Below are 14,431 nucleotides of genomic sequence, written 5' to 3' on the forward strand. Positions count from 1 at the left end.
TTTGTTTCAACCAAAAGGTTGAACCAACTTCTCAAATCAGGTCTCAAAAAGAGACCTGACCCAAGTATAGCGAGCCTCGTTCGAGAATTGTGGAATTCTCGAACGAGAATCAGCGTTTGGGCTGAGACTCGTTCGAGAATTCCAGTTCTCGAACGAGAACTCAGTTGTTGTGGCTGGTCTCGTACGAGACCAGCCTTACCAATGCAGGGGGGCACTTTCGTCAATCATTATAACCTATTCCGACCTACTTAAATACCTATGTTCCGACCCTAAGCCATTCTCTATTCTATAAAGAAACCCTAGCCGTATTTGTTCACCTTATTCTCTGAGAATCAAAGCTGTAATCGTCCTTCAAAGTCGCTGCCTCGGTAAGTTCTTTAATTCGTTGAATTTCAGTTTTATGTTCAAAGCGGCAATTCCGTATTTTTGATCGTTCTTGCCCGTTTCTAGATCAAAATTGATTCCGTTTGATCTCAAACGTTGTGGAGTCAATTCTCTTTGATTCCGCACCTCATTTTCATTGAACGGTACGCTATCGATCTCGTTCCATTCGCCGTGCGGTTATCGTGTTGAGTTTGATATATAAATCTGTTTGTGTTCAAATGTTCACTGCCGATGATTTTGTTTCTTGATGTTGGTTAATTCATGTTAATTAACTTCTTGGACTGTTATTGGGTCATCAGAATCGTTTGAGTTGTGTTGTGCCGTTGTGTTGGTTGCCGTTCGTTTCATCGTCACTTTGAGATGGAATTCTGCTGTGTTGATCATGAAGTTATTGCCTTCGATTCTTGAGTCTTGATTTTGAGTCATGTTATATATAGATTAAGTTTAGGTTATGGTGATTATTGGTTACATGCTTTAGTTTAATTTTGATTCTTGTTGTATGTGAAAATTTCATGGTTCAGTAACATATGTTCAAGCATGGCGGGCTTGTTACTTTTGAAAGGAAAGGGATGGCTAAATGGCCATTTCAATAACCAAATGTTTTGTTTAAAACAATTAAGTCCTTAAGTTAAACTTTAGCATTTGTTTTGATTATAACTTGAATTTCGTTTTGATTAGAATATGATAAACGATAATTAATTGTAAATTGAGTTGATATAATTACTCGGGTATTTATATTCAATTTCGAATAACAAAGTGGCTAAAGTACAATTTAGCCCCTGGACTTATTTTATAACCTAATTAAGTAAGTTTTTAATTAGTAACGTTATATTTTGCATTGATTATGAGCAAAAGTAATTAATTTGATTTTAAATATCAAATTGGCAAAAGTGCAGTTTAGTCCCTAATTGGCTAAAGTACAATTTAGTCCATAATTGGCTAAAGTACAGTTTAGTTCCTAAACTTTATTAAACATAAAATGGTTAGATTTTTGGGGTGTAACTTGGGTTACTTGGAATTGAAGTTATTGAATTCCGCTTTTAAAATGGAATATTATTTTATAAATATAAACTCAGGTTTATATTGATAAACGTTTTGAGTCGAGTTAGACTTGGGTCACCCGACAAGTAAGGTTAGCTTGGTAGTTAATGATAACTCGGCTAACCCACTATTTGGAAATTAATTATTATTTAAAGATTATTAAATAATATTTATAAATTGGATTTTAAGCGAGAACTCAATAGACTTGTATTAATTTTGCATTGTTACCTTTTGGGTATTTTTGTGTTGTTCTGGATTATTTAATTCTGACGTGTTAATTGTGCTAGTCCTATGTGGTGTATAGTACTCTCTAGAGTTAGGGTCTGTTTTTAATAATTATTTTATTTGTCTAGACTCGTCTATTGTTCGTGCTCCAGAGGCGAACCAGGATTAGTTGCTTGCCGGTTATAACGTGGATTAGCAAGCAGTGAGTTTGTACTTACTATTTACCGCTTTATTAAGGAAATTGTTATTTTAATATTAAATATATATACTGTACGTATATTTCGAACTGTTTTTATATTATGGCTTCTAGTTGGAACATGCTACCTAATGGGCATCATTAGGACTGCGTGCGCACCGGTAATGATCTGGGTAAGGTATTTATGGTAAAGTGGTAACTCGGTGTGAGCATAGCTCTCGGGACCAAATAGAGTAACTCGGTGTAGCACAGCTCTCGGGACTCTGGATATGGTAAAGTGTGGTCAGTGGTAACTCGGTGTAGCTCAGCTCTCGGGACCAGACCTATTGGATTATGTTTATATATAGAATTGTGGTTTAGGGTTCCAACTATTATTCATAATATCGTTATTAAATGTTTTAAACGGTTTTAATGGTTTTCCACTTAATAAATGTAGATAGTGGTATAAACTCATCTCACTATATCTGACCCCGTTGTTTTCCCAATTTTTCCCAGGGTTATGATCTGAGAGAGTTTGGTGATCTCCGCATTTACTTTTCTTTGGAGGTTCCATTTATTTTTGATAAACTGTAAAACTGTTTTATTCTTAGACCGCAGTAGTAACTAGACGTCTTTATTTTATTCTAGTTATTGTCATATTGGTCTGACTGATTATTTATTGCTCTGGCATGTTAAACGTTTATTCCGAATTATTTATGTTAATCCGATTTAATACTATTATTGGAAAGCATGTTATTTTAATTGTTGAATATTATAACTGCTAGATTTAGGCTGAAGTCTCGGTTGCCCCCGAGCATTGGTTTTCTGCAGGTTTACGTGTTTATATGTTAAATGAAAGGCTAGCTACGGGTTTTGGTACTACATTACCCATACCCTAGCGCCGGTCACGATTCATGAAAATGGGTCGTGACAAACTTGGTATCAGAGCTTTGGTTTCAAACCAAGACCATTTGCTTGCTATGTGTTTACTCTGTTAAGTATGGTTGTGTCTTAGGAACTATTGCGGATATAGGTTTCTGTCATGTCTTTAAAAACGTCATCTTTTGATTTTAAAACATTCTGCCTACACCAATAGGATTGCGTCGAGTCGGTCATTATATGTTGATTTAATGCTTTTAAAAATTGCTGTTATTTCACTTGGATGAATATGTTATTGCTGTTGATTTCTTGGGAAATCCTATACGTTGCTTGTTTTGTTCATACTTGGATATGAAATATCTGTGTATTTAAATTATTTTTGTTCAACCCTTAGGATATGGAAAATGTTGTTCCTACTCGTGCTCGTGCTGCGGCAGAGCAGGAAGCTGTGGCTGATGATGCGATTTCCATGAAAGTCGATCAGAAAGTACCACCAGTTCCGGCCAATGCTGGACGTGGTAGAGGTAGAGGTGCAGGTAGAGGTTGAGGTAGAGGCATAGGAGCTGGTGCTGGTAGAGGTGGAGCTAGAGGACGTGGTGCAGCAGGTGTTCAGGCACCGAATGTGCAGCAGGCACCGGGGGTGCAACAGGCACCAAATATGCAGGCGTTCGACTTCACTACTTTCTTGGCTGGGATTGTCGAAATGCAGAACAACCTGGCTCTTCTACAGAATCAGTGTACTGTACTGGGTCAGTTAGCTGGTATGGGTGGACTTGCTGGTGTTTGTCACATTCGGACAGACAGAGAGATGGTGATGACCTACACGAAGTTGAATCCGACTTCTTTTGATGGTACTGGGGATGCTCTTAAATTTTTGGAAGAGTTTGAGTACAATAGTCAGAGAATTCAAGCTACTGATCGTCAATCAGTGATGCTTGTGGAGATGTCGCTGAAGGGTCCAGCTAAGGATTGGTTTCGCGATAACATCAGGCCAGAGATGGCTACATTGACTTGGGCTGAGTTTGTGAACAGGTTCAGAGGTTACCATCTACCCTTCTCTGTTACGGAGAATTTCAGAGAAAAGCTACTAAGTTTGAAGAAAGTGGATAGATCAGTGACAGACTACACTACAGAGTTTGTTCGTTTGGGGCGGTTTGCTACTGATTTACAGGATGATCGAGGGTGAGTAAACGACCGCTATATTAGGGGTTTAGGCTCGAAATTTCTCCCTTTGATGATAGGGGCAGACATGGAGTTTGCTCGGGTAGTGGATAGTTCTCGACGGATGGAGAATTCGTTGATTCAGTTTGGGACGATCTCTGACCCTTTCCAGAATCAGCAGGGAAAGAGTGATCTTCCTAGTGGGGGGCAACATGCCCTCGTGCAACATGGTAGTGGAAAGTACTATAGTGGCTCTTCTCAGGCCAATAAGGGGAGTCGCCGTACGCACAACAAGGGGAGGCATATTACTTGGAGTGCTCCGTACAGTTCTCGTAGCAGTGGGAGTAACCGTTGTTCAGGATGCGGGTACAGTGGTGGATCAAACATTCCGTTCTGCTAGAATTGCTGACGCATGCACTATGTTCAGTGTCAGTTAGCTCCTGGAGGTTGTTTCTCTTATGGCCAGCCGGGTCATTTCTCCAGGGATTGTCCGGCATCTGGGCAGCAGATGTCTAACTCCAGTGTGGCGCAGTCGTCATACCAGCAGAGACCTGCGTTTACACAGTCTGTAGGGTATTCTCAACATGCAGCATCTTTTGGGGGCCAGCGGGGCCGTGGTTCTGGTGGTAGAGGTTTTGGTGGCCGTGGTAACGGTGGCAGAGGTTCCAACAGTTATGGTACCGGGCAGAGTTTGCAGCAGCAGCCGCAGGGTCAGGCCAGAGTGTTCGCACTTACTCTTCAGGATGCGCGTGCATCAAATTCTGTGGTGCAAGGTACCATTCCGATTTCTTTTACTGGTGCTTTGGTATTATTTGATGCGGGTGCAACCCATTCTTTTGTGTCTACTTGCTTTGCTGGGAAATTGGGTATTGCACCATCAGTTTTGAGTGAACCTCTAGCTGTGTCTACACCTATGTCTGAAGGTGTAGTAGTGGACGTCGTTTATCCTTCTTGTCCAGTGGTTATTCAGGGTAGAGAATTATGTGCTGATTTGATTTTGTTTGACGTACTTTCTTTTGACGTGATTTTGGGGATGGATTGGCTGTCGCGCCATTATGCTTCTATTGACTGTCGAGGGAAGTCAGTCGAGTTTCGGATTCCAAGTGATCTACCTTTTTCAGCCATCAAGGCGAAGCGGATGTTAGGCAAGGGTTGCCAGGGTTTCCTTGTTGTGGTTCGTGATTTGGAGGTTGATAGTGGTGATATGCATAGTGTTCCGATAGTGAATGAGTTCACTGATGTGTTTCCAAAGGAATTGCCTGGATTACCACCTGACCGTGAGATTGAGTTTTGCATTGATGTGGTTTCTGGTACAGCTCCGATTTCGATACCGCCGTATCGGATGGCTCCTGCAGAGCTGAAGGAGTTGAAGGACCAGTTACAAGAGTTGTTGGATAGCGGGTTTATCAGACCGAGTTCTTCTCCATGGGGTGCTCCAGTTCTGTTTGTGAAAAAGAAAGACGGTTCCTATCGACTGTGTATCGACTACAGACAGTTGAACAAGGTTACTGTCAAGAACATATATCCTCTTCCTCGCATCGATGATTTGTTTGACCAGCTGCAGGACGCGAAGTGTTTTTCCAAAATTGATTTGAGGTCTGGGTATCATCAACTTCGGATCCGTGATGTAGATGTGCCTAAGACTGCTTTTCGGACACGATATGGACATTTTGAGTTTCTGGTTATGTCCTTTGGTCTGACGAACGCAACAGCAGCGTTAATGGATATGATGAACAGAGTGTTCAAGCCGTTTTTAGATCAATTCGTTATCGTTTTCATTGATGACATTTTGATCTATTCTCGGAGTGAGGAGGAACATGCTTATCATTTGAGGACTATACTACAGACATTGTGTGAGCATCAGTTGTATGCTAAGTTCTCAAAATGTGAGTGCTGGTTGGATCAGGTTACCTTTCTAGGACACGTGGTGTCGAAAGATGGGATCAAGGTTGATCCGAAGAAGATTGAAGCGGTTATGGATTGGCAGAGGCCGAGGTCAGTTACCGAGATTAGGAGTTTTCTGGGTTTAGCTGGCTACTATCGTCGGTTCGTGCAAGATTTCTCCTGAATATCTGCACTGTAGACTAAACTGACACAGAAGGGTGTTAAGTTTGAGTGGACTGGAAAGTGCGAGGCGAGCTTTGAGAAGCTCAAGGAGATTTTGACTACAGCTCCGGTTTTGGCATTGCCTTCTGGCATTGACGGATTCACTATGTATTGTGATGCATCTCAGATTGGTTTGATTTGCATTCGGATGCAACATGGACAGGTGATTGCCTATGCTTCCAGACAGTTGAAGAAGCATGAGGTGAATTACCCTACTCATGATTTAGAGTTGGCAGTTGTGGTTTTTGCGCTGAAAATTTGGAGGCATTATTTGTATGGTGCTACTTGTGATATTTTCACTGATCATAAGAGTTTGAAGTATATCTTTGATCAGAGAGAGTTAAACTTGAGACAGAGGAGGTGGCTAGAATTGCTGAAAGACTACGACTGTACTATTCAGTACCATCCTGGTAAGGCTAATGTGGTAGCCGATGCGTTGAGTCGCAAGTCTTCGGGCAGTTTGGCTCATATTTCTGAGATTGGCCGTAGGCCCATGGTTAGAGAGTGGCACAGTTTGATAGCTTCGGGCTATGGTTTTCAAGTTTCTCAGGCTGGTTGTTTGTTAGCATAGTTGCAAGTGCAACCTGTTTTGATTGATCGGATCAAAGCTTTACAAGCTGAAGATCCATAGTTGAAACGGATTATTGAGGAGGTTCAACAGGACGGTAATTCTGAGTTCACTTTTGTGAATGATGTCCTGAGACATGGTTCGAGATTGTGTGTTCCAGATTCAGATGGTTTGAGGGACCAGTGTAATATCCCGTATTTTTGATTTTTTTTTTAAATTAAATTTTAAATTTTGCATTTCGTCAAGTCTTAGGTAATTAATTATTATTATTATTATTATTAAATTAAATATGGTAGGTATGTATTTATGTTTATTCAAAAAAAGAATAAAAATAAAATAAAATAGGTGCCTTGCATGCAAAGGAAGCCATGCATGGACTTAATTCACTTTTGTGTTCCACGTAAAGCCCAAACTTTTGTCCATGTAAAGCCCATTTCAGTTGTTGTGCTTCAATATGAAGCAGATTTTGATTTTAGGTAGCAGTGTATATATTGCTGCGATTTTTTTTCTTTCTCTATTCATTTATTCCTTTATTTTTAAACCCTAATATATTTCCATCTCATTACTTCGAACCCTAGCCAACCTAAACCCTGAATTTCACTCAGAGAGTAACACATCCTTTAATCCCTTCAGATTGCTTTCGAATCGTCGGTAAGTTTCATTGATCTCTGTCAATTGTTTTTGTTCGTTATCTCACCGACATCGATTATCCATTCATAACTGTATGTTCATTATCATCATAGCGTCGTTGTGAGATCGTGTTGCCATCGCTTTGTTCTATTCGTTCTCTACATTCCAACGCTTAGGAATCACATTTGGTACGTTGACATCTTCGTTATTCGTGCTGTCGTTTCACCGTCTTTGATTTTACTTAACTGTGTTCTTGAGTTTTGTTACTGCCGACTTAATTCTCGATTCCTTGATTGTTATTATATGTTAAAATTGATATGTTCTCAATGGTGATCGATGCCTAGCTTGGTCTCTGATTCTATTTTCTTTTCATGTTTTATTAAATTGTCGTCATGCCATGAGTCTGTTCCTTGCTTGTTCGCTCATTATTTCTTGTTTCCAGTTGAATGATTTCCCTTGGCTATGAGTTCTTGTTTTGGTTGGATTTTATATGGCACATATTGTTTTGGTTAGGATCTTTTGCTTCTCATGGTCATGATTTTGCGTGATTGAGTAATTCAAATGCATGGGGCTGATTCTTTTGTTTTGAACAAAAGTGATGGTTAAATGGCCATTTTGGTCATGGATTCTTGTGTCTTAAACAATTGAATCATTATTTTATTTTGTTGTTATAAATTGAATCCTTCAAGTTTATTTCTAACTATTCACATTTTATCTAACGTTAATTAACTTCGATTTTTATTTACGGATTTAGTTTCAATTTATAATTTGGTAAATTGATAACATTACTATTTATAGTTTAAAATAATTTGATAATATTATTAATTATAATTTAAATTACTTTGATAATATTATTTTAAATCTAAAAATAATGTTAATCTTGTTTATAATTTAAATTATTTTAAATTATATTGATTATTATAAATAAAAAGTGAATATTTATATTTTAACCAATAATTTATAATTACTCGGGTAATTATTAAATTTTGGAATTTATTGACTAAACGTCTCAGTTTAACGTTTTTGATATTAAACGTTTTCTTAATTTATTTTAATCAAATAAATTGTTAGTAACTATTGGTTACTTGAGTTTTAAGTTAATGAGTTCCGTTTTAAATAATTGATTCATTATTTTATCAAATTTTTATTTTGGGAATTATAAGCTATGGTTTATAATTTTGATAAAATATTTGGGTCGGGTTAGACTTGGGTCGGCCGACATGAGAGGTAGTTTGGTCGTTATTGATAACTCGGCTAACCCACTATTTGAAAATTTATTTATATTATTATTTAAATAATATTTTTGAAACAGAATTTAAAACAGGAACTCAATAGACTGGAATTATTTATGGCATTAAAATTTATTTGAGTATTGTGTTTACTCTGTGTGGTTTTTATCTGATTTGTTGTTTGTGCTAGTCTTATGTGGTGTCTAGTACTCTTTAGAGTTAGGGTCTGATTTTAATTATGATTTTAATATTTTATTTAGACTCGTCGACTGTTCGTACTTCAGAGGCGAACAAGAGTTGGGTGCTTGTCAGGATCACGTGGATTTAGCAAGCAGTGAGTTTATATCTCTATTTACCTCTTTATTAAGCAAATGTTGTATTTTGTATATTTATATGTATAAACAGCTTTCGAACTGTTTTTCGGCATTGTGGATTTGATTTGGAACGTGCTACTCGATGGGCATCATCGGGACTGCGTGCGCACCGGTAATGATTATGGTATTGAGGTAGGTTTGAGATACGTCTCACCTTAGTGAGGGAACCGGTGGAAGATACGTCTCCTGGGCTCACTATTTTATTAAGTGATAGTCGGGGATCGGTTATTGAGATACGTCTCACCGACACGACAATGGATTTAGAATTATGGTTTAGGGTTTCATTGATAATCCATAATGAAATTGTTTTATTAAACGTTTTTAAAGGTTTTCTACTTAATAAATGTAAATGGTTATATAAACTCTACTCAGTAAATCTGACCCCGTTGTTTTCCCAAATTTTCCAGGTTTATGATTTGAGCATTTGTCATCTCCGTTTCTTCATTCACGGAGGTTCTTTATTTGTTTCAGAATAAGAGAGTCGAACTATTTTAACTCTTAGACCGCAGTAGTAGTATTGGATTATTTATGTTTTAGTCTTATACTTATATTTTTAGACTTTTGTTTGTTGATATAGTTCAACTATGATTTTATCAGCTTTGGCATGATTACAGTAATTATGGTATTTATATTATATTGCCATACTGTTGGAGTCATAATTTTAAATAAGTATACTTTCAATAAATGTTGTTTATCTGTACTGCTAGATTAGGCTGAAGTCTCGGTTGCCCTCGAGCATGTGGTTTTCTGCAAGTACATTGTTTTAAATGATACAAGTTGGTTATCCGCAAGGCTAGCTATGGGTTTTGGTACAACCATACCCATACCCTAGCGCCGGTCACGATTCATGAAAATGGGTCGTGACAACCAGATTCTGGAAGAAGCGCACAAATCTGCTTATTGTGTTCATCCGGGTTCTACTAAGATGTACCATGATCTTAAGGGTACCCAGTGGTGGAGCGGGATGAAAAAGGATGTCGCTGAGTATGTTTCTAAGTGTCTGACGTGCCAGCAGGTGAAGCTGGAGCATCAGAGACCTTTTGGCTATCTGCAGCCACTACCTATTCCAGAGTGGAAGTGGGAGCGGATTGCCATGGATTTTGTGGTTGCTTTACCACGTACTCGACAGGGGTACGATTCCATTTGGGTTATAGTTGACCGTATGACTAAGTCAGCTCATTTCCTTCCGATTAAGGTTTCGTATTGTTAGTGATATGCACTAGGTCAATCATGTTTGACCATGTTTTGACTTTATCATTTTATTATTTATTGATTGGCAGTTTTTATCATTTCATATTAATGATTAAAATACTTGAATGGTTAATTCTTTCTAAGGTCATCGAGTATGTGACTTGATAGTAGAACCCTTAGGTTTAATAAAATAATTATATACCATCTATCCCTAGTCTTAATAGAACATTGAGACTAGTATGATGTTGACTGATGATTATGTTTTACTAATCATGTATATGAGATATTAAGTCAAATCATAGGTGCTATTTGAGAAATAAGGCACTGGATGACCCACTGTGAGAATACTACATAGATCACTATCATAAGTAATTCTCATTACAGTTCTATTAGTATAATCCTTTGACCTTGAAATCATCATGGATTTCTACATAGCTATTTCATATTTTGATACAGTCTTACATTATCTTTAACAGGATAATGGAATAGATTGTCATTGGATATGAAAGTAACTATGTGAGAAATGTGAGTGACTGAGAAGGAATTTGTCCCTCATTTATTTGAGTAAGATATCTATGGGCCCCTTGAAGAAGATAGACTGAAGAAAATGCATGGCCATGCTAATTGATAAGAAGTTATCATTTTCAGTCTACTTAGAGTCAAGAAACTAATGATTGAATGTTATAAGGATGACATAACTATGCCTTATATTCAATCTGGATATCGAGAGACAAAGGGATTAAAATATTATTGTAAATGGTTAAATCGGATTATCGATATTCATATAACTTGGGTAGTCATAATGTCTTGATAGAGGCCACTTATGACTTGTGGGCTGAAATAGGGATTTCGAGCCTACTGCCAACGTTATATAAACCTACAGGGTCGCACACTAAGAACAGGCCCAAAACAGTTATGGGTTGTACAAGCCCAATGTGATTAAGTGATTAATTATATATATATATTATATATATATATATATATATATATATATATATAATTTGTAATATATATATATATATATTAATAAATATATATATTAATTCGAAATTTAAGGATAAGTGTTTTCCTTAATCTATTATTTTTGGAAGATAATAAATATAGTAATTAATATATATGGATAATTATCAAAAAGGAGTTTTTGATAAACATAAACTTGTAGAATTGCAATGAGATTGAAATTCGAATTTGTCTCAAACCCTAGTATTATTTATCACTATAAATACTCATTAAGCAGTTGGTTTGAGAATCACGAAATTCATTATTCACTAAATCACTAAAATTCGAAATTGCTTGTGAAGCAATAGTGCTAGCACACAAGCACTAGTTTTGGCTAAGGTCTGTTCGTGTGGATACTCGTAGAGGACGCGTTCTTTTGGAGGCGTTTCTGATCCGAGGCCAGGTATCACCAAAGTGAACCACCTCATTCCTTCCTACATTGCTGTTGAATTCGACATACAAGTAAGTAATTATTCTGTTAATTCGAATTACATGGATCTTGGTTTGGGTTTTTAGATAAATTTTTGAAATTCCTCTGCGTTATGAACCTATAAAACCCAACAGCGGTATCAGAGCTGCTTGTAATTTGATTAATTAGATTCTGAGTATATATGTGATATATGCTTATTGTATGTTCTGTTTTGAAAAGGGGGTTGTTTTTCGAAATTGTTTTTGAAGGAATTATAATTCGTTGTAATTATAAATAAAACGTTTATGTGATTAATTGTATGAAAAATAGTATGAAGAATTAATTTGATTAATCGTTTAATGTGATTAAAACTTCGAATATATTGTTCTAAATTAATATTACGTTTTAATTTGATTAAAGGTTTCGTAGTATTAATGTTCATACGAATTGATAAGAAAAGTGGAAACAGAATAATAAAACTGTTTTTGAATAAGGATTAGTAAACTGTTTATGAAACTGTTTTAATTCTATTAGGAAAACTGTTTTTGAATAGGATTAGTAAACTGTTTGTGAAACTGGCTTTAATTCTATTAGTAATTCTGTTTTGAATAGGATTAGTAAACTGTTTGTGAAACTGTTTTTATTCTATTAGTAATTCTGTTTTAAATAGGATTAGTAAACTGTTTGTGAAACTGTTTTAATTCTATTGATAAAACTGTGTTTAATTATGTTATGAACATAATTTATAAAACTGTATTTAATCCTGCTATGAGCCGAATTAATGAAACTGTTGTTATTTAAGTGTTAAATAAATTGTTTCTGAACAGTTTTTAAGATGCAGTAATTAGGGTTTTGGGGTTATTTTAATCTGTTTTGAACATATTAAAATAAACCGTAATCAGTAAAGATTATTGATTTTGGATAAAGAAATTTTAATTCTGTTAAGAGTAACATGTGATTACGGTTTAAAAGGACCAACGCCGGCTTAAAAGGACCACCGCCTGGGGCTCTGCCCCCGGGCCCCGCCAGGGGCGCTGGCCCTTGGACCCCGCTAGGGGCGCTGCCCCCAGACCCCGCCAAGGGGCCGCGCCCCTTGGACCCCGCTGATACACCCCATTAAGGACCGTTATCCTTTTAAGCCGGCGTGTTTTTGTCATGTATTTTATTTTAATACTTTAATGATAAATTTTAAATATGATTTAAATTATCATGAATAACATATTTATATGATTGTTGTTAAATATGATTTAAAATAGTAAAATAATATGTTTTTAATGTTTATCTTATTGGTTATATGCTTTGCATGATTATTTTACATGTGATAAGATAGGATAACTAAATAGGATAAATAACAAACCCTTATTTAATATTAAGTCTTCAATATACCTCCCATTGTAATAACACTTATCAAGACTTCGATTGCTATTTATAGGCTATGCAAAAGCATGATGTATAAAGTCATCTAAGTAAGATAAGTTGGATAAAAGTGATATCCATATGTTTGATTTGGTTAGACTTAACTAGGTTATCAAAATAGTTTTGAACCTAGGGTATAAGATAGAATATCAAGACTACATGTGATGTTAATATTCTATGTTCAAGAATTGCATGAGATGTAATTGGTAAAGTGTTACCTACCTAAATAAACCACACTTAAAGTGATAAGCCAAAGCTTACTTGAAGTAGGGTGAAATATGGATCTTGTCCCACTATTATTTTTCAATTGTTGAAATTAACATTAAGGGTTTTTATATGAATTATGGATATATGTTGTGGGAATTTTATTGTGCCTTTTATTAAATGCTACTTGTATATTTATTGTTGTAGAGATGGCTACAAACACTACACCTACTTCATCAGTGCGATCAATCCTTGAGAAGGATAAGCTCAATGGCACTAACTTTCTGGACTGGTGTAGAAAACTAAGAATTGTTCTTAGGCAAGAAAGAAAGGAATATATCCTTGATCAACCCCTCCCTGAGGAACCAGCTCCTGCTGCTACTAGAGCTCAAAGGGATGCTTATACGAAGCATCTCAATGACTCTACTGATGTCACTTGCATTATGCTTGGATACATGGAGAATGAACTCCAAAAGCAAATGATGGAATTGGATGCGAACACCATGATTACTGATCTCATGTAAATGTTCCAAGAGAGAGCAAGAATTGAAAGGTTCAATACCATCAAGGATTTGCTTTCTTGCAAGTTGACTACTAGCGGCTCAGTTAGTCCTCATGTTTTGAAGATGAAGGGTCATCTTGAACATTTGGACAGCCTCGGTCTCCCAATTGCCCAAGAGTTGGCTACAGACATTATTCTCCAATCTTTGCCTGAGGCTTATGATGGTTTCATCATGAACTTCAATATGCATAATATGGAGAAGACCACCACAGAGTTGCATGGGATGCTTCAAACTGCTGAAAAGAACATCAAGAATGAGATTAAGGATGTTCTTATGGTCAACAAGGGAAAGGGTATGAAAAGGTCTGGTAAGGGCAAGGGAAAGGCTTTCAAGAAGTCTAAACCCAAGTCCAAGCCCAAGACCAAGGATGAACCCAAAGCAAAACCGCCAAAGGAAGGAACTTGTTTTTTCTGCAAGGAACCTGGACATTGGAAAAGGAATTGCAAGAAATATCTGGATGATCTGAAGAAGAACAAGGGTAGTGAGACTACCACTTCAGGTATTCATGTTATAGAAATTAATCTTTCTACTTCTGATTCATGGGTATTAGATACTGGATCTGGATCTCACATTTGTACTAATGTGCAGGGTCTCAAAAGGAGTAGAAGTTTGACAAAAGGCGAAGTGGACCTACGAGTTGGCAATGGAGCAAGAGTTGCTGCTTTAGCTGTAGGGACTTATGAGTTATCTTTGCCTAGTGGACTTATTTTATCTTTGAACAATTGTTATTATGTACCTACCATGTGTAGGAATATTATTTCTGTTTCTTGTTTGGACAAGGATGGTTTTGAATTTATTATTAGGAATAATAAATGCAGTATTTCGCATAATAACATTGTTTATGGATATGCTCCACGCAGTAGTGGTCTTTATATTT

The 14,431-nt window shown here is 36.7% G+C and overlaps 1 protein-coding gene across 1 annotated transcript; it reads left to right on the forward strand.

Moving 5' to 3' along the window:
- The first annotated feature begins 13,678 nt into the window (after positions 1–13,678).
- Positions 13,679–14,196, forward strand: LOC130015641 (uncharacterized). Its single transcript, XM_056106168.1, has 2 exons — positions 13,679–14,053; positions 14,143–14,196. The coding sequence occupies exons 1-2, from the start codon at positions 13,726–13,728 to the stop codon at positions 14,157–14,159; spliced, it is 345 nt and encodes a 114-aa protein (XP_055962143.1). The 5' UTR covers positions 13,679–13,725; the 3' UTR covers positions 14,160–14,196.
- Positions 14,197–14,431: the final 235 nt, after the last annotated feature.

This window comes from Mercurialis annua, linkage group LG6 (assembly GCF_937616625.2).
Source record: "Mercurialis annua linkage group LG6, ddMerAnnu1.2, whole genome shotgun sequence".
NCBI lineage: Eukaryota > Viridiplantae > Streptophyta > Magnoliopsida > Malpighiales > Euphorbiaceae > Mercurialis > Mercurialis annua.

Bases quoted from the DNA above. Each gene is read 5' to 3' on its own strand.
- LOC130015641 (XM_056106168.1), top strand. From the start codon at position 13,726: ATGAACTTCAATATGCATAATATGGAGAAGACCACCACAGAGTTGCAT.